Source organism: Rana temporaria, chromosome 2 (genome assembly GCF_905171775.1).
Source record: "Rana temporaria chromosome 2, aRanTem1.1, whole genome shotgun sequence".
In the NCBI taxonomy this organism is placed as follows: domain Eukaryota; kingdom Metazoa; phylum Chordata; class Amphibia; order Anura; family Ranidae; genus Rana; species Rana temporaria.
The window spans coordinates 285866451-285893997 of record NC_053490.1 but is presented as its reverse complement, the minus strand read 5'-3'; the positions used below and the strand labels follow the sequence as shown (position 1 = coordinate 285893997).

At 40.9% G+C, this 27547-nt stretch overlaps 1 protein-coding gene across 1 annotated transcript in view; it reads right to left on the bottom strand.

Moving 5' to 3' along the window:
- The window catches only part of IFNLR1 (interferon lambda receptor 1), a 61591-nt gene that overhangs the window by 19898 nt on the left and 14146 nt on the right, over nt 1-27547 (bottom strand). The window contains exons 2-4 of the mRNA XM_040337182.1: nt 26007-26142; nt 16162-16331; nt 12797-12948 (exon numbers count right to left, since the gene is read on the bottom strand). Coding sequence (XP_040193116.1) covers nt 12797-12948; nt 16162-16331; nt 26007-26142 — 458 coding nt within the window. The remainder of the gene's footprint in view (nt 1-12796; nt 12949-16161; nt 16332-26006; nt 26143-27547) is intronic.

Genomic DNA, 27547 nt, shown 5'->3' with positions numbered 1-27547 from the left:
TATAGGCCACAAAATAGCAGCTTTAACTATACGCCGGGAAAAGCCGACTAGCGACGACGTAAAAGAATGCGACGGCCGCGCATAACTTCGTGGATCGACGGAAAATGCTAATTAGCATACCCGACGTGGAAAATGATGCGAACTCCACCCAGCGGGCGCCAAAGTATTGCACCTACGATCCGAAGGCGTACAAAGCCGTATGCCTGTCGAATCAAAGCCAGAAGCCGTCGTATCTTGGTTTGAGGATTCAAACTTAAGATACGACGCTGGAAATTTGTTTAACCCAGATTTTATCTTTAAACAACTTTAGTTTTTTGTCTGCTAACTTAGAGAATTAATTGCTTTACAGTGCTGGCAGCTAAAGGGGCAAGCTCTTTTACGGCTAATATTTAAAAAGTTAAATGTCCAAAGTTAAATGAGCCAAAAGTTCACTTTCCGCTCACAGATGCCCTGCTAATCGTTCGGGTGTAAAAGGACTCCATTGTCAGCATGCGCTGCACAGAATTTGCTGAGCTACAAACCACAGATGAATCTATGGAGGTTATTTTTATGCCTCTCCAGCCATTGGTCTGTCATACAAAAAACACTTTTGCTTTAATTGTGCCAGAAATGTAAATTTATAATAATATAATAATAATGAGCAAAAGGTGAAAGATGCAGATAACCTCCTAGGGACCCAACTAAACAGCTGTGGCAATAGTGAACCAGTGTTCCCTCCTTATACCATGAGTCTACTCATTCACAAGTTCTGTTCTACCCCCAGCTGCCCTGCCCCACCACTTCCTCCTCCTGTATCTGCTTGCCTGGGATGTTCATATCAGGCTCTGACATTGCTGCCAAGACACTTGCCTCCCTGCTCACATAGTGGAGGACATATTCTTCCAGAAGAAACTAATTTCCACAAGAAATACATGAGAGGGACTTGGGAGGGCTGCTCAGGGCCGCTGATAAGCCAGTACAACTGGCCCTGTTGTAGGGGGCCCCGGGCCAGCAGGGGCCCGGATGGCAACCCCCTTAAAAAATTTTTTTAAAAGGCTCATGAGGTCTCCATGTGGCAAACCCCCTTTTTTTTTTTTTTTAATAAATGTTTTTTTTTTTTTTAATTAAAGGGCCCAGAGGTCCCCAGGGCCCTGAATGGCAACCCCCCCTTTTTTTTATAAATGTTTATTTATTTATTTATTTTATATATTTTTTAATTTTTATTTTTTAATTTTTCATTTTTATTAATAATTTGTAAAGGGCCCCCCTCCGCTTCTCAATTCGCGGCAGCCCCCCCCTCCCGCTTCTCAATTTCAATTTCAGACGGCAGCCCCCCCCCCCCGGTTCTCTGCTCCAGGTGCCTACCAATGCCGCCAATCCCGTAACGTGCTGCAGAGACAGTTTCAAGGCGGGGCCAGGGGTGGAGCTAAAGGCGGGACCAGCGGTGGAGCTGAAGGGGGCCCCGTCAGGTAGGCTGTACGGGGCCCCATGATTTCTATCAGCGGCCCTGGGGCTGCTGCCACTGTTCTGACAGCTGTCAATGTTAGAAGTTTGTACAGTCTGGGGCTAAGCACTCCTCCTGACCATCCAGCAGAGGGATTCTCAGACTTCACACAGAGCTCCCCTAAAGTCTCTATGACCACCTTACGACTCCCCCTCCCGCCCCTTATTTCTTCAACTCTTCCTCCATCTGTTTGATGTTGGCACAAGGAGAGGCTCTGAAGCGCTGGGGTTATATGAGAATAGTACCTACTGTATCATACAAAGTACATCTGTTTGATGTTGGCACAAGGAGAGGCTCTGGAGCACTGGAGTTATGAGAATAGTACCTACTGTATCATACTAATTACATCTGTTTGATGTTGGCACAAGGAGAGTCTCTGGAGTGCTGGGGTTATATGACAATAGTACCTACTGTATCATACAAAGTACAGTACAGACCAAAAGTTTGGACACACCTTCTCATTCAAAGAGTTTTCTTTATTTTCATGACTATGAAAATAGTAGATTCACACTGAAGGCATCAAAACTATGAATTAACACATTGGGAAAAAAATTGGGAATTATACATAACAAAAACATTTGAAAATATATTTAATATTCTAGGTTCTTCAAAGTAGCCACCTTTTGCAGCAGACACATCTCTAGAACTGTTAAAGCGGTTGTAAACCCGCATGAAATTTTTTATTTTTTTTCTCCTGTAAGGCAAAAGTCATAATGAGCTAATATGCACCGCATATTAGCTCATTATGAAATACTTACCTCGGAACGAGGTGTGTAGCACTTACCTGGTCCACGCCGAGCGAGATTTCATCTTGCCTCGGCGTGTCTTCCGGGTATCGCCGCTCCAGCGCTGTGATTGGCTGGAGCGGCGATGACGTCACTCCCGCGCGTGCGCGCGGGAGATTTAAAACTCGGCAAGGTCCGGCGGCTGCCGGTCCTTTCGCCGTAGGTCCCCCCTGTGCATGCGCCGCGGCGCATTGCGAGGGGAATATCTCCTAAACTGTGCAGGTTTAATAGATATTCTCCTTACCTACAGGTAAGCCTTGTTATAGGCTTACCTGTAGGTAAAAGTCAAAGTGGGTTTACAACCACTTTAAGAGGAGACTGTGTGAATCAGGCCTTCATGGTAGAATATCTGCCAGGAAACCACTGCTAAAGAAAGGCAACAAGCAGAAGAGACTTGTTTGGGCTAAAGAACACAAGGAATGGACATTAGGCCAGTGGAAATCTGTGCTTTGGTCTGATGAGTCCAAACTTGAGATCTTTGGACTCTACATGCCTGGTTACCACCGTGAAGCATGGAGGAGGAGGTGTGATGGTGTGGGGGTGCTTTGCTGGTGACACTGTTGGGGATTTATTCAAAATTGAAGGCATACTGAACCAGCATGGCTACCACAGCATCTTGCAGCGGCATGCTATTCCATCCGGTTTGCGTTTAGTTGGACCATCATTTATTTTTCAACAGGACAATGACCCCAAACACACCTCCAGGCTGTGTAAGGGCTATTTGACCAAGAAGGAGAGTGATGGGGTGCTGCGCCAGGTGACTACCTCTTGAAGCTCATCAAGAGAATGCCAAGAGTGTGCCAAGCAGTAATCAAAGCAAAAGGTGGCTACTTTGAAGAACCTAGAATATGAAATATATTTTCAGTTGTTTCACACTTTTTTGTTATGTATAACCACTTAAGGACAGAAGGTGTTATTCAGATTCAGCGTTTACAAGACTAAAACTGTTTTTTTTGCTAGAAAATTACTTAAAACCCCCAAACATTATATATATTTTTTTCTAACACCCTAGAGAATAAAATGGCGGTCATTGCAATACTTTTTGTCACACCGTATTTGCGCAGCGGTCTTACAAGCGCATTTTTTTTGGAAAAAAATCACTTTTTTTAATTAAAAATTAAAACAACAATAAATTTGGCCCAATTTTTTTATATATTGTGAAAGATAATGTTACGCCGAGTAAAATGATACCCAACATGTCATGCTTAAAAATTGCGCCCGCTCGTGGCATGACGTCAAACTTTTACCCTTAAAAATCTCGATAGGCGACGTTTAAAAAATTCTATAGGTTGCATTTTTTGAGCTACAGAGTAGGTCTAGGGCTAGAATTATTGCTCTCGCTCGAACGATCGCGGCAAAACCTCACTTGTGTGGTTTAAACACCGTTTTCATATGCGGGCGCTACTCGTGTATGCGTTTACTTCTGCGCGCGAGCTTGTCGGGACGGGGCGCTTTAAAAAAAAAAGTTTTTGTTTTCTTATTTATTTTTATTGATTTTATAATTTTTTACACTGAAATAAAAAATAAATAAAAAATGTATCACTTTTATTCCTATTACAAGGAATGTAAACATCCCTTGTAATAGAAAAAAGCATGACAGGTCCTCTTAAATATGAGATCTGGGGTCAAAAAGACCTCAGATCTCATATTTAGACTTGAATGCAAAAAAAAAAAATGGAAATCTTGTCATTTAAAAAAATGACAACAAAAAAATGTCTCTTTAAGACACTGGGCGGGACTGACATTTTGACGTTACTTCCGCCCAGCAATGCTATGAGGACGGGTGGGGGCCATCTTGCCCTCACTTGCATCCTCACACAGTAGGCAGCAGGACCCGATCGCCTCTGCCACTACCGACGGCTCCGGTAAGCGGCGGAGGGCACGGGAGAGCGGCGGGAGGGGGGGCCCTCTCTCACCACCGATAACGGCGATCTCGTGGCGAATCCAGCGCGGAGACTGCCGTTATCGTTTACAGGACCGCTCACTGAAGAGATGGATATCTCGGTTGTGGCAGCAGCTGCTGCCGTTACCGAGATATCCATCTTTAAAAACAGGACGTATATATACAGTGGGCGGTCGTTATAACCGGATAATTACCACATGTGCTAATTCATAGTTTTGATGCCCTTAGTGTGAATCTACAATTTTCATAGTCATGAAAATAAAGAAAACTCTTTGAATGAGAAGGTGTGTCCAAACTTTTGGTCTGTACTGTACATCTGTTTGATGTTGGCACAAGGAGAGGCTCTGGAGCGCTTGGGTTATATGAGAATAGTACCTACTGTATCGTACAAAAAGGTGCCAAATGTGGCAGTGGAAGGGGTCGGGAGTAGGCAGACAAGCAAAGTAGATATAAAGCCAACAACTAAATTCTCATATAAGCTTTAGCATGACAATATCACTTGGAAATGCCATTTTTATTTTAATCGCTATCATGAAAATAATAGCTTATATGGGCACTTTGTGCCATGGGGGTGACAACACACTATCCCTTCCTCACAAAATCTCCTACCTGTAAATCACTCTGTCAGATTTTTTACTAAACAAAAACTATAAGCTTCTGCACTGTTGTACATTGTCCAGACATATTTTATTCAGCTCAGTAAATGTGCCCTGTAAAAATGCAGATGGTCAGACTGTAAAGAGGCCACAAGAAATCAGCAGTATTAAAATGTAACAAAGGATGAAAAGGGGAAAACACCAATTCTCAAATGTACTCAATTTTTGCTACCGATTTGACAATCAGTAGGGGTTTGCATCTACTTTAACAGACATGCCAGTGCATACAGACTAAACACATTGACAATATGGCTACTGTGACCTCACTCTTTTATAGTCAAGGGGTTGGCCTATCCAAAAGCCCTCATATTGGCTGTTTTAAGCCAGGTAACATAAGTTGGCATTATGGTTTCAAAGAAATTGGTTTGGCGAATTTCCACATTAATTTTCCGGAACCATGATTTTCAAACATGCTGGATCTCCCTCATCGCTATTCAGGACAATACTCTTAACTACCTTTTCCCTGTCTATGAGAGTGAACTTACTGGAAAATGGGGAGCTCTTTTGACTGGGACATAGCAGCTGATGGGGCTTACCCCAGTCAGTGAAATCAGACCCCTAGTAGCAAAGTGAAATGAGTTTCAGAGGGGTACACAGAAATGTTTTATAGTGCGGTGGCTGTTCTTAGGCAGGCCGCAAGATACTTTTAAAATGACCATATTAAAAAAAGCAACAGGCTAACTTTTTAAGTTTCCTGCTTAGTGTTTGGGTTCATTTTTAGAGGGTAAAATTTGAACTGTATGAAATTTCAGCACTTATATATTTTGGCACACTGTTTTTACTGAATTGTAAGCATTTTTTCATTATTGAAAAGAAAGAAGGGGGAAAGAGTAAAAGGAAATGATCCTGCTAATACTGGACTTCAATGGCATGACACGAGCCAAAAACCATTACGGTATAAAATATATAATTTTATTCTTAACGATTTAAAATGTCAGGAAATAGTAAAAGTTACATAACATCAAAAAGGATTGTGCCGTATGATACATAGACTTTCCAACACCTAAATTGTACTTATATTAAATAAGCTTGAAGTTATAAGCTGTTGGTAGCTCAATCCTCCAAGGGTCAACGCCATTCACTGGATTGCATAGCTTCTTCAAGACCCATAGGTTAAGTATCATACATACTGTATATGTACAGTTATTTTACAAGTATGCTATTTAGTTTAGCATTGCCCCATTTTACTTACAGCGGCACATGGCGAAACAGTGGAGAAAATAAACGTTAACCACTAGCTGACGGCCGTACGACTTTGTACGGCTGCAGCGCGGCTCCCAATCTCTAACAGGCCGTCTTTTTACGGCCGCCCCTTTGCTCGTTCTCCGCGCGCGCTCCCGAGCGCGCAGCGGGGAACTGCTGTGCTGGCCGTGTCCCTTGGACACAGCCAGTCACAGATCGCCGTGAACGGCCAATCGGAGCGGCCGTTTCCTAGGCGATCTGTGCGGCCAATGAGAGATGATCTCATATGTTTACATATGAGATCATCTCTCATTCCCGGCTCTCGCAGACAGCGGTGCTGTCAGGGGAGAGAGGAGACGGATCTGTGACTCTTGTACATAGAGACACAGATCGGTCACCCCCCCAGTCACCCCCCTCCCCCCACAGTTAGAACACTATATAGGTAATACATTTAACCCCTTCCTCACCCCCTAGTGTTAACCCCTTCCCTGCCAGTCACATTTATACAGTAATTAGTGCATATGTATAGCACTGATTGCAGTATAAATGTGAATGGCGCCAAAAATGTGTCAAAAGTGTCCGATGTGTCTGCCATAATGTCGCAGTCGCAATAAAAATCGCAGATCGCCGCCATTACTAGTAAAAAAAAAAATAATAAAAATTAATAATTCTGTCCCTTATTTTGTAGGCGCTATAACTTTTGCGCAAACCAGTCGCTTTTTGGGATTTTTTTTTTACTAAAAATATGTATAATACGTATCGGCCTAGACTGAGGATAAAAAAAAAACTTAAAAAAAAAATTGAGCTATTTATTATAGCAACAAGTAAAACATTTTTTTTTTTTCAAAATTGTCGCTCTATTTTTGTTTATAGCGCAAAAAATAAAAACCGCAGAGGTGATCAAATACCACCAAAAGAAAGCTCTATTTGTGGGGAAAAAAGGACGTTAATTTTGTTTGGGAGCCACGTCGCACGACCGCGCAATTGTCAGTTAAAGTGATGCAGTGCCGAATCGCAAAAAGTCCTCTTGTCAGGAAGGGGGTTTAAGTGCCCAGTAAGGAAGTGGTAAAAGAGTTTATGAGGGTCCTTGACAAAAATGATCTAAATCTTAAATTTACCATGGATTTTCACCCAGAGGTGGTGAAATTCCTGGACATTCAAATTACAAAGCAAATGATGGTTCTCTTGACACGTCAGTGGCAAATGCTCTGAGGGACAGATTACTTCATAGAGGATACTCCAAAATGTGTCTCAAGAAAGCCTTTAACAAAGTCAAGAAATCTAGAGAAGGAAGTATTGTTCAAAAAGAAAGAGAAAAAACAATCTGATGTGGTTTGTTTGATTACTCCCTTTAATAAACAGCATGGGCAGGTAAAACATATTCTACAAAAACATTGGTATCTTTTGACTAATGATTCTATCCTCCTAAGTAAATATATCAGAGATCACCCTGATATGACATATCGTAGAGCCAAGTCGTTGAGAGATAGTTACGAGAAGTCCCTTTGAACACACACAAACATTAGAATCTAATGATGGTGTCCATGGTACATGGAAATGTGGAACTTGTGAGTTTTGCCCATGGATTTATGAAAACCAAACCCTATATCTCCCAAATGGCAACCTCCATGCAGTCCCCCACCATGTCAACTGCCAGACTATTGGCATTGTGTATATCATGTTGTGTGTGTGTGGAGCTTTTTATATAGGCAAAAAGAAGTTCCCTTTCTAGAGTTGTATTATTGATCATATATACTATATAACGAGCAACAAGCTCCCAACACCCATTGGTAGACATGTTGCTCTTATCCACAAATGTGATACTAGTGTCATCAAGTTCGCTGCATTAGAACACATTATACTGGATCCCAGAGGTGGTGCTTTTTACATGCTACAGCGCAACCAGGATTAAACTAAACAATTTGTTTTAAACCTTTTCTTTGAAAACTGACTACTCTGTCATATCCTAACACCATGGGCTATCCTTTGGACTATTATGACACGATCGCATACCCTTACTGTGATAATTAATATCTCCCCAATAAGGCTCTAAAATATAGAAAACACACTTCAAAACTTGAGAATACATGCTTTATATTTAAAAAAACATGTTAAATGATATTGCATCATGTCTTTTATATATATTGCAGATGACTTGGACTTTGGCATCATGGCGGCCTTGGAGACATATATTTTTTGTGTGCGGGCATATGTTCTCCAGAACTCCACTACTATAGTGGTTGTTGAGCCTTTTTTCAGCTCAACCTCTGCACCTTTTTTCATCCTGGTACCTAGTAGGCTCTATGCCGTGGACCTGCCCTATTGGTGGGTACACACAGACTTCAGATTAATACGACTTCCCTGCAAGCGCGCACATGTGCATGCGCGTGTGCATTCAGGGGATGTGCGATGTTGTGACGTCATCTCCCGGCCCTTTGGCCGGAAGATTGCCTGGCGTTTGTGGGTGTAACAAGCGCCGCTGCGCTGCTGCTCCTCTCCCTCTGTGTGGGCGATTCAGCGCTGTAGTGTGTTCCACGGTGGAACGCATACGGCGCTTATGCGATGACGTCATCACCCGGCGCCATGATGCGTTGCAGCCTGGAACGCTGAAGTGCGTCTTATACGGTACTCTATTTGAATTCTGCCTGCAATGTGTTACACCTGATCTCCTGCCTATAAAGGCCTGCATAGGAGATACAGGTGTTGTTCGATTATTGCCAGCCGTATGCCAGCCATATGTCAGTCATGGAGCAGTGCTAGTGTGAGCTACAGCTTGTTAGCATGGAGGCCCTGTTACACCAGCCACTTCTTCAGCTCCCTATGCTGCAACACCGTTCCTGGAAACCACTACTCCTTTGCTGCTGATGTCTTCTCTGCAATACAGCTCTCTGCAAAGCAACCATCCTCTTTTAAGAGAACTTGTCTCCTATCTCTAGAAGCTACAAAGGGATAAGTAACCTTTGCTACATTTATAGTCCTATAGAAGATCTACTATTAGTGTTTCAACTGCTACCATAATGTTACTACATATGCCGTCTGCTTATCAACATGGGAGATACTACTATGCATACAACAATTGATGAACGTACCCATATAGATTGATTCAAAAAAGAAGGGGGGGAGAGAAGGGAAGATAAGGGAGAAAGGGGAGGAAGAGAAAGAGGAGAAAAGGAAAAAGGATAAAGGAAAAAGGGGGTGGAAACACAAGGATAGCACTCACATGGGCCGCATCTGTAATTATATTGAAGGGGAAACAATACCTAGCAGGTAGACATTTACAGCAATTGACCACTGTACGTTCCTCAGAAGTCGCCTTCTGAGGAACGTACAGTGGTCAATTGCTGTAAATTATATTGTATTATTGTTTGTAAATTTATATGCTATTAAATAATTTTTTAAACATACTTCCTTGGCCTGAAAGTCTGATCATCAATGTCTACCTGCTAGGTATTGTTTCCCCTTCAGTACCCATATAGAGTTGCTACTAAAAGGATTGTAGGGACTCAAATAAGCGGTCTCTCCTCATGTAAGGGGTCTCTACCGTAGCCAATTCTATACGCAAAAAACTGGGTGCTATCTTATAAGGAATCTCAAGAAGGGAGATGTCCCAAAGATAAAAGGGGCTACTATTGGTAGAGATGGACAACACTTACGTGTGATGAAAAATTATGAAATAATGTTTATTTATTTATAAATAAGTCACTACAAAAGATAAAAAGTATAGCAGCAAAGCACTGGTGCAAGATACTATTATGCCAAACCCTGCTTGCTAAATACTAACTTAAAGGCTCAGCAACCCACAAGATACCAATGCTATGTCTATCTAATATATACAGCTATAAATACCTCATCTATGCATAATACATCCTCTTCACAGTCCACCCATCACCAGAATGTCACCATGTGCAGACAGGAAACCCCTCTTGGGTATGCACTTACCACAAAGATAAGTAAACCAAGCCTTCAAAGATCTGCTCTTATCCTTTTCTCGTCACTAAAATCTCCACACGTTATATAGAGGATGGGGTCCACTTTGGCTCATGTAAACAATAAAAGAATGCTCCATATATGTTAAAACTTTTATTGCTTCTCCCGGTGCCCCCCTTCACACTATATACGTACACAATATAAATCACAAGACAGCAGAGATGCGGTATGCAAAGATGCTTCACAGAGCTGTAATTACCGGTACCGTCAGCTGGAATGCCATACACTTCCGGGGATGCCTCTGGGGGATGCAAACCGTCCCTGTCTGCCTCGAGCGATGAGAACACTGCCCTGACGTTTCGTCCCTCTCGGACTTCCTCAAAAGGCATCTCTGCTGTCTTGTGATTTATATTGTGTACGTATATAGTGTGAAGGGGGGCACCGGGAGAAGCAATAAAAGTTTTAACATAAAAACAGTATCACGCTATGTGGAGCATTCTTTTATTGTTTACATGAGCCAAAGTGGACCCCATCCTCTATATATAACGTGTGGAGATTTTAGTGACGAGAAAAGGATAAGAGCAGATCTTTGAACGCTTGGTTTACTTATCTTTGTGGTAAGTGCATACCCAAGAGGGGTTTCCTGTCTGCACATGGTGACATTGTGGTGATGGGTGGACTGTGAAGAGGAATCATCTCACCGCTCTTATCTTCATCTAAGAGTCTATACAATCTTGAGCACCTCTCCTTTTTGTCTATCATTTACCTTTATGACAATCATTGCATAAAGAAGTTTGTTCATTTAAATTTGAACAAAGAGCGCTGCTACATTTCCTATGGGACATTGGTTTTATATTGATTGATTGATTGATTGATTATGTATTCTTTTTAATTTAAGTGGCTGCTATCTGTTTATATGTAATTTTGAGGTTTACCCATTATATACATATACATATTTTTTTGTCTATCACTTTTTTCTTTAACCTCCTAAGCGCTGAGCTGTGTTAAGAGAAGAGGGCCGTCTTGACAGTGGTTATGCATAATACATACCTGAGCTATACAGCCTCTCTCATGCAACTAATAATGAGCTATACTGCCTCTCTCAAGCAATACTAATGTCTCAATAGGAATTACTTCAAGTATACTACTATAATTTCCTAAACTACTTTATTACGTATACGCAGGTGCTACTACGTTACTATAGTATGTGTGGTATACAAGTACCCAGTTACTACAACGCTCAAATAATACGAGCTTGGCATAAGTACAAATGTCTTATAGGCCTCGGCCTAATAGTTTCGAACTTGTTCTCCTTAAAACTTTCCTTGGCTAAGGGTTTATGCTATCTCGTGGCATCTCCCTTAGTAACCTAATACATCCCTGCATGCTGCAGGTGATATGATGTACTGAACATCCAAACTCCTGCTGCTAGGAGCAACGCCTGGGGTTCCCTACTGATAATCACGTGCATGTAGAGGTGTATACGAATATAGTCCTTGAAGCTAAAATATATATTTTAATCGCTAAGGTCTGGTCGCATGTTGTAATGCTTCCATCTTAGTAAATCAACGTCCTTCTATATGTGACAGGAAGATGATGTAGAGACCCCCCAAACTCCTGTAGCTAGGAGTGACGACTGGGGCTAATACTGAGTTGTCGCATACAGAAGCGCATTGAGGTCCTTGTATCCGCAGTTGTGATTCCCTCCCGTTTCTCCTGTTACAGTGGGGGGCTTATATAAGCTCCGGTAGATGCCCTCTTTCCGGGCTGGCGGCAGCACATCTTGCAGCATATGGGAGACGCACAGTAAGTAGCCCATTAACCCCTTTTTTCATCCCTATGTTGGACACTAAAGCCCAAAGCACAACTTATCTCTCTATATATTCATTATAATACCTAGGTGGTCAGTCCTTGGCTCCCTGCATTGATATCTTGGTGGGTGTTCTGTTTGGTGATTGAGCCAAGACCTTATATCTTAACATATATGCAGGTAGTTACCTAAACCTTGCTCTTTTTCTGGCTTTTTTATATATATAATTTATATTTAGTTTAGGCTACCAATGACTACATTATATCTATATGTTTTAGATCCATGTGGATCTGCCTGATACGCGGTCTTTGTGGATATGTGAACATCATGAATCGCCATATAATCCCAGGGATATTCTTAAGACCACCCAATAAAAAGTATGTGTGTGTATATATATATATATATATATATATATATATATATATATACTCTTTAGGAACCTCTGTGATTCTCTATGCCATTTACCCACATGATGTAAGAAATGGATATAAGCTTACATATATGTAATTGTCACACTCTTTACCCTCATTAGGGCTGTATTGGCTCATGTTGATTCACGCTTTTTGGGTATATTTACAGAGTTGTATAGCCACAGTCCACAGACATTTGTTGTCTCCAATGTTTCGCCATGTGCCACTGTAAGTAAAATGGGGCAATGCTAAACTAAATAGCCTACTTGTAAAATAACTGTACATATTTTGTAAATTGTGTATACACTAATTTGTATCTATGTTATACTAATCTTTTTTGATGTGTTATCATGTTATGTAACTTTTACTATTTCCTGACATTTTAAATTGTTAAGAATAAAATTATATATTTTATACCATAATAATTTTTGTCTCGTGTCATGGCATTAAAGTCCAATATTGGCAGGATAATTTCCTGTTACTCTTTCTCCCTTTTTTCTTTTCAATGATGATTTTTTGGATGTGGCATGGGTAGAGGTCTTCCCTTTAAACATGTTTTCATTATATCCTGCTTTAGATTAGCTTTGGTTTGTTAAATATTTACTTAAATGCAACATGTGATTAAAAAAAATTCACATACCTCTGCAGAGTTGTTAGTATTCTTGATTTCCAACAAATACTCAAACATTAAGAGCAAAGCATTTGGCATGCATGGTGGCTTTTGTATTGAGATGTTAATAGTCAAAGTGCCATCTTCTTGTATTACATGTAGAATGGGAGGTGATGGGTCCACTGCAAAAGAATGATCAATCAGATCACAATGTGAAAACTTGATTTAGCCAATCTGTATACAGTAAAACCTTGGATTGCGAGCACAATTCGTTCCAGAAACATGCTTGTAATCCAAAGCACTTGTATATCAAAGCATTTTTTTACAGGTTATAAAAGAGAAGAGAGGCACCTCAAAGTGTAATAAGTTGCTAAATGTTGTAACTTCATTAAATGTAACCATATTGTTACACTTAGAGGCTCCGCTCTTCTTATTTATATTCGGTTGTGACATGACGCTACTCTTATATCAAGACATCGCTTGTATAGCGAGGCAAAATTTATTAAAACATTTTGCTTGTCTTGTAAAACGCTCTCAAACCAAATTACTCTCAAAGGTTTTATTGTACCTTTAATTTGCTAAATGTTTTACCAAAGACTGCAAAGTGCGTCATCTATAGTTTTCAGACAGATCTTTCTGCTGAGATATGAGCGTTATGCCCTATACACACGATAGGTTAGTCTGATGAAAACGGTCTGATGGATTTTTCCATCAGTTATCCGATGAAGCTGACTGATCAGTCGTGCCTACACACCATCAGTTAAAAAAACGATCGTGTCAGAACGCGGTGACGTAAAACACAACGACGTGCTGAAAAAAATGAAGTTCAATGCTTCCAAGCATGCGTCGACTTGATTCTGAGAATGCGTGGATTTTTAACCGAGGGACATACCCACAGACGATCGTTTTTTTCTATAGGTTTTTTATCCATCAGATAATTAAAACAAGTTCCTATTTTTTTAACCTATGGATAAATAACCAATGGGGCCCACACACGATCGGTTTGGTCTGATGAAAGCGGTCAATCATACCGTTTTCTTCAGACTAACCTATCATGTGTACGCAGCATTAGAATGAAGCAGAATACAAACAGGTAAGGCTGCCCACATGTACATATACAATTACAAATTAAACATAAAAGAAAGGTTTTCAAAACAGATACCCAGAATCGATTTTTGTTAAAATATAAAAGATTGGTATCATTTTTACTTGATACAACCCAAACATCTCAAGACTCAAAACCGTGAGCACACATAACAATTTTTTTTCTTATTTGATGCTTTAAGTTTCATTCCGTTAACTGTGAATTATGGTCCTAGAATTATTGCTCTCGCTCTAATGTTCATGATACCACACACGTATTGCAATCACTATTTACATACAAATTACATTTGCATGTATTAGCTAGGGTACAGAGCTACTTAATTTTTTTTAATTAGTTTTATTAATTAAACATTTTTTAACATAACATTTTTTTTCATTTAAGTTTATTGCTTCCACGAGGGGGCTAACAAGCCCTCTTATGAATCCAGTAGACTCCCAATGTCTCCCCTGCCCTCCACTATAGATAATCAAGCACAGATTTTTCACGATTAACATTTTATTTGGCAATTAAAGAAATACAGCCCTAAAATCGGAGAAATACAGCTGTAGGAATACAGCTCTGACAGCTCTAAAATAAAAAGTGACTAAATCATTGTTGTTTCCAGGTTCATTGGTCACAGAGAAGATCAGAGAAGAGATGTTGTCCTTGATCTACTCTATATCTAAATATTCTGATCATTTACTGCAGTGCCGAGTTCCCTAGAGGAACAGAGGAGAATGGCAGGGGCAGCATTAACTGTAACCGATCCCCTGTAACTGGTGGGATGGAGAGGAGGAGAAGCCAGAATTTAGCTGCTAAATGGGATCAGTTCCAGTAAATATTTCCCCCCGCCGCTCCTCCTATCAGGTTCCTTTTCACCCTGTTAAACTGATGGGACCCAGGCCCCATACAGAGGCATTGGTGGCGCCCCTTATCGACAGCCCTGCCCTCCGCTAATTGACATGTTAAAATACAAAAAGTGCATTTTTACATCTATATAGATCAGACCAAAATGAGGGACAAATGAGGGGAAAAGAGGGACATTGTTTCAAATTAGGGACAGTCCCTCAAAATCAGGGACAGTTGGTAGCTATGCCATACGCAGCTGTGACTACACAAATTTAGTACTGCCAGGTGGTAATCTGCCCAGGCTAATTTGTAGTATCTCCCATGGCTTTCCCCTAAACATAGTGTTGGTGCTGTTCCTGCTTTCTGCCAGTAGGTGTCACTAGCAGAAATGCATTACGAACATTTTTTAATGGATTAAATACTTGGAGATTTACTGCACCGTGGTTCAGGTTTTCTTCTTACCACATAACAGCAGGAGTGAGGTCTGGCATACATATTGCTGAAGACGCCTGAACATAATAATTACATGAAGTATTATAAGGTTTATTTAGGCAGCCTGTCTCTTTATCAGTGTTACTTTCGTCTCCGAAAATATTTAACAAAATTAACACTGTTTTAGTTGACTAAAATACGATTAAATCTACAACAATTCAAATGACTAAAATAAGACAAACTATAAAATGGCATTTTTGTCAAAAACTATGACTAAAACTAAATCGAAATTTGATGTCAAAATTAACACTGGTTATGTATCACAACAGCTAAATCTGTGTCTGTAGTGCATGTTGAAACCTTAATACCATAAATAATAACATGTTATTAGATTTTTACTCCAGAAGTATATAATGAGTTTGGAAATTCTAGAGAAATGCTTAAATAATGCATTACAATTCAACCAAACCCATTAGATTTTACTTGACTAAAATGTACTGTAGATTTTAGTCAACTAAAACTAAAACAATTCAGATGACTAAAATATGACTAAAACAGTTTTTTAGCCAAAAGACTATGACTAAGGCCTCGTACACACGACCGGTTTTCTCTGCAAAAACCAGCAAGAAAACTGCTTCTTGCCGAAAAAAACATTCGTGTGTACGAGGCTTTCAGGTTTCTCGTCAGGAAATCTGGCCAGAATCTCGACGAGATTTTCTCGTCGAGATTCTTGTTGGCCTGTTTCCCGACGAGAAACCCGAGAGTGTGTATACTTACCTGTCGCCGTGGAAACCTGCGCATGCTCGAAATGACTTTGACACATGCGCGGTAGCTTCCATGGCATAGGTAGGGTGAACCAAGATGGCGGCGACGGCATTAAATGTGACAAACGCAGCTCGTCGTACGCGATGACGTCACCACGTTCTTGCCTTTCAAGAGAATTGTTTGTGTGCATATATATATAATTATATTATACAGTATATCAATAATATCAAAGGATTACTTGGCCTTGATGGTACATCACACCTACCTGTGAACATATAAGATATATTATGTAGGGAGGCCCATGCTGATGTCCCTTGGGCCACAGATTCAGCCCTGACTCGCACTACATGCTGGTTAGTGTATGTCTCCTTAAGGATACATGTTAAATCACACTCTGTTGCAAATATGCCCTTGCACTCAGGGACTACAGACCACCTTAAAAAGAAAATAAATATTAGCTTGAGATCAAACAGATACTACATATATTAAAAAATTACAAAACGGTTTACGACATTGAGAGATGTTATTCTGCATAAAGGCATCTAGGGTTGCACTACTGTCAGGGATCTCGTACAGCAGATGATCATTTATATGCAGCAGGTGTTCATTCTTATACGCATGAGCAGTATTGTGTGTATCTAGGGGCGCAGGGGCCGCCCCCCCTAATCTACATGCAGGTGCTTTTTTAAGCACATGATTAGAGTCTGAGGCTCTAATTGCCTTAAAAAAAGGATGGGCATATTAGGCATATTAGACAAAATCCAAATATTCACGGCATCCCAGTCCATATTAGGGATTTGAAGATTTTCTGTTTTTGCAGACGATGTCCTGCTCACACTTACGCAACCTCATGTCTCCCTCACGAACCTACACTTAGAGCTAGACGTTAAATTGCTCTCTCAGGCTATAAAATTATCAACTCCAATACGGAAGCCCTTCTTCTCAATATGACCCCTCAGACATTATCTGCCCTCTATCAATCATTTAATTGCGCATGGAAGACCTCCACTTTAAAGTACCTCGGTGTCCCCCTCATACAAAACTCTATACAAGGCCAACTTCCCTCAACTGTATACAAATGGAAAACCCTAAAGTTATCTCTCTTTGGTCATCTGGCAACCATTAAGATGGCGATCCTACCTAAACTTCTCTACCTCTTTGAGACACTCCCTATCCCAGCCGCAGACTTCAGGACCCTCCAGGGCGATTTTATAAAAAAAAATGGGAACTATAAGAGACACCGAATCGCTATACGCCCCCCCCATGGCCAAGTCGGCCTTGCGTTCCCCAACATAGCCAAGTACTATTTAGCTGCCCAGTTGCACCCGGTGGCCTCTTGGTGTAGGTGAAGGTGGCGGGCCTTGCAGGGCGTCATCAAGACGCATGCCATCTGAACTCGGAACAGCTAGCAGCCTCTCTATGTCAGACCAAAACATGTCAGCGTGTGACTGCGCGTTGCCAGTAGATAAGAGGACTGGACAGCGCTGAATGCACCTGAACTGTGCAGAACTCACCACCAGGTAAGTAGGGGTATTTAAAAAAAAAGGAGGAAATGGGAGGGTGGAAATCCACTTGAAAAATCTGCTTTTTTTCTACGGTTATTATATTACTGGGATGTGGTGCCATAGAGCTAGTTTATCTCCAGCCTCCATTTACCCACTTTGGATTTACTTATGCCAAAGCAGCACACTTGATGAGCAAAAGGCCTTTAGACTTTACTCAAAGAGATATTGTACAGCTTGCAAATAGAGCCAACTTGAGCCAATCAGCGGCAGGAAGGGATTTGTAGTTTTAAATAGCGCTGCACAGTACAAATGGATGCAGCTTTGGGCTTCATTATCCATGATTCCAAGGAACTTTGTGGTGTCTACTATTATCCTTTAATCTGAACAGCTTCTTTTGTGTGTCCCGCTAATCTTTTTTTTACCACAAGCTAGAATTCTCAACATTAAGGCTAATGCCCTGTACACATGATCGGTTCGTCTGATGAAAACGGACCAATGGATTTTTTCATCAGATATCCGATGAAGCTGGCTTTCATCAGTCTTGCCTACACACCATCGGTTAAAAATCCGATCGTGTCCAACGCGGTGACGTAAAACACTACGACGTGCTGAGAAAAATGAAGTTCAATGCTTCCGAGCATGTGTCGACTTGATTCTGAGCATGCGTGGATTTTTGACCGATGGATTTCCCCACAGACGATCATTTTTTTCTATTGTTTTTTAAACCATCAGAAATTTTTAAAACAGGTTTAAAACGATGGGGCCCACACACGATCGGTTCGTCCGATGAAAACGGTCCATCGGTCCATTTTTATCAGACGAACCGATCGTGTGTACAGGGCATAAGTCTTAACCATCTGTTGTCATCTGTTTAATAACAATGTCTCAAAGGTCAATAAGAACTCTCTCGATGAATATGGTATGGAGGGGGTCAGGAGTTTAGCCCAGAACTCAAACATATGGCATGACAAATGTACTCTAAGCTGTACTCTGGAGTAAGTAACTTGTCTGAATACAAAAGTCGTGTGTATTCTTACTTTTATCTTATGCCGCGTACACACGGTCGGAATTTCCGATAGAAAAAGTCAGACAACATTTTTTCAGCAGATATTCCCACCGTGTGTTTGCCCCATCTGACTTTAGAGTGAGAAAGAGAACATGTTCTCTTTTTTTCCAACGAAAAAGTTCCGTTCGTCTGTATGGAATTGCGATGGAGAAAAAAAACACGCATGCTCGGAAACAATTTGATGCATGCTCGGAAGCAATGAACTTCATTTTTCTAGGCTCGTCGTAGTGTTGTACCTCACCACGTTTTTTACGGTCAGAATTTGGTGTGTCCGTGTGTATTCCAGACAGCTTGACCGGACTTCCGTCGGAAAAACCGATCAGAGTTTATCCCAACGGAAAAACCGATCGTGTGTACAGGGCATTAGTGTACTTAATGTATTTCTTCCAGATCTGTTCAGTATTCCAGTGTGAAATGTTGCCTCTGTGCAGGAGCTTCCTGTAATAAAGACCGGTCACTGCGTGCTGCTCTCTCTCCTTGTGAAGGGTGACTCCTGCACCCCCCCCTGTAGTTTTTTACTGGGTCCTTCTACAGGTTTGCTCTCTGCAGTACACGGATGATGTCACTGCTACCTTTACAAGGTAATGTAAGTTGTAAGTGCAGTTGCTGTAGATCTAAAGGGGAAACTCTGAAATTAGGGGGAAACTCTGCTGATTGTATCATCCAATTATGTGCAAATGCTGTTTTTCTTTGCATGTCCCCCTCAGATCTACAGCGACTGCATTTTCAGGTTCACTTTCAGTGTATTTATAGTGCAAAGTGGATTTATCTTTTTCGTAAATAATCCCCTATATTACCAAAAGTATTGAGATGCCTGCCTTTACACACACATATAGCTAGATTCAGAGAGAGTTAGGCCAGCGTATCAGTAGATACGCCGACCTAACTAGGAATCTGCGCCGTCCTAAGTTTAAGTGTATTCTCGAACTGAGATACACTTAAAGAATGTATATTTGTATATGCAACCCATATACTACTGCGCTGATCCTGTGCAAAATTTACTTTATAACACTGTGAATATAGTATTCAAATCACATATATATGATAAATAATATATAATAACACCAATGTGCTCAAAGAGATGTGACCCTCAATGTATTATGCGCTCACCAGATCAGGGTAGAATTATAGCATATAATCATATCCAGGTATGTATCTCCTCTGACTTTTAGCAATGGTGCCGTTTATCCTCCAATATATGTATCAGACCTCACATGCAGGAAAAAAGCTCTTCACATCCACACCAGCTTCCAATTGGTTTCCCTTGCTCCAAAAGAAAAAGCCTCATATGGTGTAGTATGTATGAAAAAGGGGCAGTTTATTTAAAAACATTAAAACTCTTAAAAATGTGCACTCACATGTTATAGTGCCTAACCGGCACTAGTTTGTCCAGCGTTACTGCTCGATATCTCCTCGGCGTGTGTTCCACGCCTCGGTTGTTTTTCTGTTCAGCATGCGGAAGTGCAGTGGAGGGAGCGTGTGACGTATTTCCGTCCGTGAAGAAAATTACCCATAGGCTTCTACGCGTTTCGCATGTATGCATGCGTCATCAGGAAGCTATGGGCGTGCCCTTCCCGTGTCTATTTATAATGGATACTCTTGATATTAGCCAATTATCCACTACCGGAAGTGATTGTTCCACTATTACTATTCGTTACCGGATGTTTACCTCTCGCCATTTTTATAATGGGATGCTTATGTTATTACCAGGCCGTAATATTGGACAAACTTTACAAACTTAAAAATTTAAACTTAAAATCCATGAAAGTGTACTTTTATTGGACATATATTTGCGCATTCTATTGTTACCTTTTCGCCATAAGATATATTAAAAAATATATATAAATATATATTAAAAAAATATATATATATATGATAATGAAAAATAATGAAAAAATAAATATGATAATGAAAAATATTAAAAAAATACAAATACAAATAAAAATAAATTAAAATTAAAAATAAAAATAAAATAAAACTAAAAATGAAAATAAAAATAAAAATAAAAATAAAATAAAAATGGCTATTTTAAACCCTCAGTAATCTTCCAAAAAACTGTTTATGTCCAACTCTATGTTCATTCCTTTCGGTTTGAGTGTCTCTAACTTGAAAATCCAATACGTTTCATTCTTGGAGATCTCTCTTTTCAAGTTCGTATTTCTCCAATTTGTATCTACTTTATCTATGGCATACACTTTTAGTTTTGTTGGGTCGCCATTGTGCATTTTTCTGAAATGCAATGAGATGCTATGATATTTAAAACCTCTTTTTATGTTCCAAATATCTTCCCCTATTCTTATAGAAAGCTTTCTGGTGGTTCTGCCCACGTATTGTAGTCCGCACTCACACTCCAGGACGTATGTTACATGAGTGCTGCTACATGTTATTAATTTATTTATTTTGTATTCCTCTTTATTTGTGTTAGATTTGAACTGTATAGTTTTTCTAGGACCCTTTACTGTTTGCACCTTCCACATCTATAGAATCCCTTTTGGTCCAAAAAGGACAAAATCTTCTTAGGGGGTCCGGGACATTTTTTACAATGGTGTCCAGGATCCTTTTTGCTCTTCTATACAAAAACGTGGGTTTTTGTGGTACTATATCCCTTAGTTAGGGGTCTTCAAGGATAATCGGACATTATTTTTTCACGATGCCCTCGAACTTTCTATATTCCATGTTGAATCCTGTTACAAAAGTCAGGCCATTGTTCCTATCTTCTTTCTTTCCTTTCTCCTTCAGTATGTTGTCCCGATCCATCAATCCGACTGTGTCCCTAATTTTATTTTAAATTTATTTTTATTTTTATTTTTATTTTTTATTATTTTTCAATATCATATTTATTTTTTCATTATTTTTCATTATCATATATATATATTTTTTTCAATATATATTTATATATATATTTTTAATATATCTTATGGTGAAAAGGTAACAATAGAATGCGCAAATATATGTCCAATAAAAGTACAGTTTCATGGATTTTAAGTTTAAATTTTTAAGTTTGTAAAGTTTGTCCAATATTACGGCCTGGTAATAACATAAGCATCCCATTATAAAAATGGCGATAGGTAAACATCTGGTAACGAATAGTAATGGCGGAACAATCACTTCCGGTAGTGGATAATTGGCTAATATCAAGAGTATCCATTATAAATAGACACGGGAAGGGCACGCCCATAGCTTCCTGATGACGCATGCGTACATGCGAAACGCGTAGAAGCCTATGGGTAATTTTCTTCACGGACGGAAATACGTCACGCGCTCCCTCCACGGCACTTCCGCACGCTGAACAGCAAAACAACCGAGGTGTGGAACGCACGCCGAGGAGATATCGAGATATCGAGCAGTAACGCTGGACAAACTAGTGCCGGTTAGGCACTATAACATGTAAGTGCACATTTTTAAGAGTTTTAATGTTTATAAATAAACTGCCCCTTTCTCATACATACTACACCATATGAGGCTTTTTCTTTTAGAGCAAGGGAAACCAATTGGAAGCTGGTGTGGATGTGAAAAGCTTTTTTCCTGAATGTGAGGTCTGATACATATATTGGAGGATAAACGGCACCATTGCTAAAAGTCAGAGGAGATACATACCTGGATATGATTATATGCTATAATTCTACCCTGATCTGGTGAGCGCATAATACTTAAGAGGTGGTGGTGACACTAATAAGGGTGAAAAGTCACGAAATTTGGGTCAAAAATACACGGCATCAAGTTTTGGATTTTTTTTTTTAAATATTGGACTTTATTTTGGACGTGTATACCACATTTTTTATATTCATTGAGATTGCACATTGAGGGTCGCATCTCTTTGAGCACATCGGTGTTTTTATATATTATTTATCATATATACGTGATTTGAGTACTATATTCACAGTGTTATAAAGTACATTTTGCACAGGATCAGCACAGTAGTATATGCGTTGCATATACAAATATACATTCTTTATATCATTTCACCTCTTGGAGGTGTTTATAACAACTGCAGCAGATTTATTAAATATAATTTTTTGCGCCGGTAACACAACACACATTGAGATACACTTAAACTTAGCTAAGATACGACAGCCTGCGCTGTCGTATCTTAGGGTGCAATATTTAGGCTGGCCGCTAGGTGGCGCTTCCATTGAGTTTGGCATAGAATATGTAAATGACTAGATACGCCTATTCACGAACGTACGTGCGCCCGTCGCAGTAAAGATACGCCGTTTACGTAAGGCGTTTTTAGGCGTAAAGTTATTCCATCAAATAGTCAATGTTAAGTATGGCCGTCGTTCCCGCGTCGAAATGTGAAAATTTTACGTTGTTTGCGTAAGTCGTCCATGAATAAGGCTGGACGTAATTTACGTTCACGTCGAAACCAATACGTCCTTGCGGCGTACTTTGGCGCAATGCACACTGGGATATGTACACGGACGGCGGATGCGCCGTTCGCAAAAAACGTCAATCGCAGCGGGTCACAGTTATTATACATAAAACACGCCCCCCACATCCTCATTTGAATTAGGCGCGCTTACGCCAACCATTTTACGCTACGCCGCCGTAACTAGGGAGGCAAGTGCTTTGTGAATACATTACTTGCCTATCTAACTTACGGCGACGTAGTGTAAATGCCAAACGCTACGCCTGCCTAACGTTGCGCGCCCCTACCTGAATCTAGCTAATGAACTTTAATGGCCTCCCAGTCTTAGTCCATAGCATTCAATATTGAGTCATCCCATCCTTTGCAGCTATAACAGCTTTAACTTCTCTGGGAAGGCTGTCCACAAGGTTTAGCATGGTGCTATGGGAATGTTTGACCATTCTTCAAGAAGCGCATTCGTGAGGTCAGGCACTGATGTGGACAAGAAGGCCTGGCTTGCAGTCTCCGCTCCAATTTATCCCGAAGATGTTCTATCGGGTTAAAGTCTTGACTCCATATCTTTACGAACCTTGCTTTGTGCACTGGTCCAAATCATTTGGTGGAGGGGGATTATGATGTGGGTTGTTTTTCAGGGGTTGGGCTCGGCCCCTTAGTTCTAGTGAAGGGAACACTTAAAGGGTCACTAAAGGATTTTTTTTTTTTTTGCTAAATAGCTTCCTTTACCTTACTGCAGTCCTGGTTTCATGTCCTCATTGTTAGTTTTTGCTTTGGTGTTGCTGTAAATCCTCTCTGTTCTGGACACTTCCTGGTTGTCTCTTTCCTGATCACCACAGTACTGGGAGATTTCTCACTGTGGTCACTAATCAAGGAGGTGTGATTACTGTTTGTAAAACGAAACTGGATTGGTGCTGAGGAGTTTTAGACAAAGTATCACTGCTCTCTATTATATCTCTAGTGGCTCTCTGTACATCAGAGAATCAGCAAACAACAGCAAAAACGAAACTAAACTGAAGGCACATTATATGATTGGTTTTTATCTATTTTTAATAATTTTTAAAAGGAATCAGTTACCGTATTTATCGGCGTATAACGCGCACCGGCGTATAACGCGCACCCTAATTTTAAGAAGGAAGTTTCAGGGGGAAAAAAAATGTAAATACTGAACTTTTAAGCAAAATAAGGGTAGCTCAGGAAGTGGGTAAATCCTTCTGGGGCTGAAGTGGTTAAGACCAGTGAACACTGATGCCTGACAAGGGAGGGCAAAGAGACACAAACTATTTGCAAGGAGGGGGGGCTGTCAGCCAGTGTGTGATGTGTGTTTCTTTTAGCTCCCCCAACCCCCTGTCAGGCAGTGTCATTCGTTGCTTCCCCCCTCGCTGGCATTATAATTTATCACTCTCTTACGACCAACAGCCTTAGCCCTTTTTTTTTTTTTTAGTTAGCTTTTCATGTACGGTAAATGATTTGTACCTGTACAGATGAGTACTTGATAACATAGCGCCAATCCATTCTGGAATAGTGTGGAGTGAGACAAACAGTTAATGCCTTGGCTGCTGGATTTAGCTTCCCAGGCTGAAGGCTCTATTCGTTGCAGACATTTCTTCTAGTTTCACACATTCCTGAGCATAATTCTGCCTTTAATGATTTGTACCTGTATATGCTCGGGTCCGGCGGCGGGCGGTCTCCTGCTGTTCTCTGCACGTGGGCCAGTCTGGCTCTCGCGAGCAGTGCAGAGCGTTACCGTGGTTACGCTACTAGGGCTGCGGAGGTTGGACTGGCTTATGTGTGGGGGGCGGCGGGGGGGTGTCTGCCGCCGGGTCTGGGTGTCTGCTGGATCTGATTGTACCGGGACCCCCCTGTCTCTGATGCCTGCCTGTCGCCTGAGATCGCAGCTCCCAAGGCACTATATGTGGTATGTACAATGCCGTTTTTAAACTATATTGGCGTATAACGCGCACCCACGATTTCCCCGATTTTAGGGGGAAAAAAGTGCGCGTTATACGCCGATAAATACGGTAACTATTATGTCTCTATACCCTGTAAACAGTCATTTCAGCTAAAAAATTTTTTCCTTTAGTGACCCTTTAAGGCAGTGGTTCTCAACCTTCTAGGGCCGTGACCCCTTGATAAAATTTCCCAAGTTGTGGGGACCCCTAACAGTAAAATAATTTTCATAGCGTAGGTTGTCAGCACCCAAGGCAAGACAAGTAATTTACGCCCCTAACCCACAGGCATTTAGCGCTCCCTGAGTCCTTGTATTGGCAATTATAATCGCAGGTAGTGTAACTCACTGTCTCCGACTTTACTGTGTCTCCAGATCTGTGGTGGCTCGTAGCAGTGATACCTATGCCGAAATCAGGAGATCGGGTCTCCTCCAGCCCCTCCCACTTCACATTCCTCACCAGTCAGCTGACCTCTAGTATTTGCCCCCCAGCCATGCCGTAAACTGAATGGGCGCCTGCGAAGAGGCTGAGTGGGCAGCTGTGGGCTCCAGGAACAGCCCTGCTGGGTGGCTGCAAAAATGCTGGGAGAGTGATACGGGCTTCAGGAACAGTCCAGGATTCGGTGACCCCTGGTAAATCATCATTTGACCCCCGAGGGGGTCCCGACCCCCAGGTTGAGAACCACTGCTTTAAGGCATCAGCATACTAAGACATTTTGGACAATTTCATGCTCCCAACTTTGTGGGAACAGTTTGGGGATGGCCCCTTCCTGTTCCAACATGACTGCGAACCACAAAGCAAGGTCCATAAAGACATGTATGAGCGAGTTTGGGATGGAGGAACTTGATTGGCCTGCACAGAGTGTTGACCTCAACCAGATAGAACACCTTTGTGATGGATTAGAGCGGAGACTGCGAGCCAGGCCAAACTGTTGTAATTCCCACACTGTTCACCTGATTTGGATGTAAATAAATCAAATTAAAGCTGGAAGTTTGCAATTAAAGCACATCTTGTTCGTTTTGTTTCAAATCCATTGTGGTGGTGTATAGAGCCAAACAGATTAGAATTGTGTCGATGTCCCAATATTTATGGACCTGACTGTAGGTCTCTTTTTAAATATCATTATATAATACAACCTAAATGTGCATGTCTTCATTATGCTGCCACATTAGTATATTACACAAGATAGAACACAGTGATTGTATAGTCCAGCATTTCTACAATTACCTTTTTTTTTTTAAATACAGCATATGTTCGACAGTGTAGGTTACATTTGGAGGATTTTTAGGAGATGGCAACCATGTCAGCAAGAGGCAGAAGTTTCTGGATTTTGTTGTGATGTTCAAAGGTTTATGAAGGTGGTCTATGAAGAAGAATATCAAATCATTATCATGATAAAAAGGAATTGTTTAGTCTTCAATGTGCATGCACAACAATGAACCTTTGGCATTGAAGACCTTTTTGAAAATGATAGTTGCCGGCAGTCATGCTGATCTAATGACTTTAATGCTTCATACACACGATCATTTTTCGGGTTGTAAAAAACGACATTTTTTTAAAATGTAATTTAAAACGATCGTGTGTGGGCTTTAGAGCATTTTTCGGGTTCTGAAAAACGATTTTTTTCGAACATGCTCTATTTTTTAACAACGTATTAAACTGTCGTTTTTCGGGTTGTAAAAAATGATCGTGTGTGAGCTTTACCGACGTGAAAAACCCGCGCATGCTCAGAAGCAAGTTATGAGACGGGAGCGCTCGTTCTGGTAAAACTACCGTTCGTAATGGAGTAAGCACATTCATCACGCTGTAACAGACAGAAAATCGCGAATCGTCTTTTACTAACATGAAATCAGCAAAAGCAGCCCAAAGGGTGGTGCCATTCGAATGGAACTTCCCCTTTATAGTGCCGTCGTGCGTGTTGTACGTCACCGTGCTTTGCTAGAGCATTGTAGGCAAGGCCGTTTTAATGATGACGTTAAAAAAAACGTTGTTTTTTCTAGAGGCTGGAAAACATCATTTTTTACAACCCGAAAAAAATGATCGTGTGTACGCGGCATAATACTTGGGGTCCCAGGCTTGGATCAAGCATGAAGCAAATAAATATTTGCTGTCTTCCTGATTCTCCTCCTGGCCAATCAGGAAGGGGGTGAGACCCGATTGGCCGTGAGGAGAAATGATCATATTGGCTGCCACGCCGATGGAAGGAGGAGGAAGCCGCGTGAAGCCCAAGATGCGGAGCAGGAGGAGGAGACGCAGGAAGGAGCCAAATCTTTATGTTAAGGCAGTTATACATGAATCAAAAATGTTGATCCATGTATGGGCAGGCAGGTTGTACAGAAGTTTATGTACTGATTAACTTCTGTACAACCAGAATGTCTCGGTCTTCCCAAACCGTCAGTGCGGCCAACTATAGCTGCCAACACTGATCAGTGTTTTCTGGTGGCGTGGAGGGCTCCCTGGGGTCAGAACACAAAAGTACAGCAGGCGTGATTCCCCATTCCACCTCAAATATGTGGATGGGGGGAACCCGGTAATTTTTTTTTGTTTATCCCGCTGGTTGAACGAAAAAAATATGAAAACATTAATGTAAGGCCAGCTTTATTTATTTATTTTAGCTGCCTAAATGCATGTTAATTCATGACACAAACCACATTAACGTGTGCATTACTGCAACACACAAGAAGGGAAAAGTGTAAATGAGTTCTAGGTGTGGAAAGAAAAAACAGACCATCCTCAAGAAACCCAAACTAACAAGGTGTTCATACTAG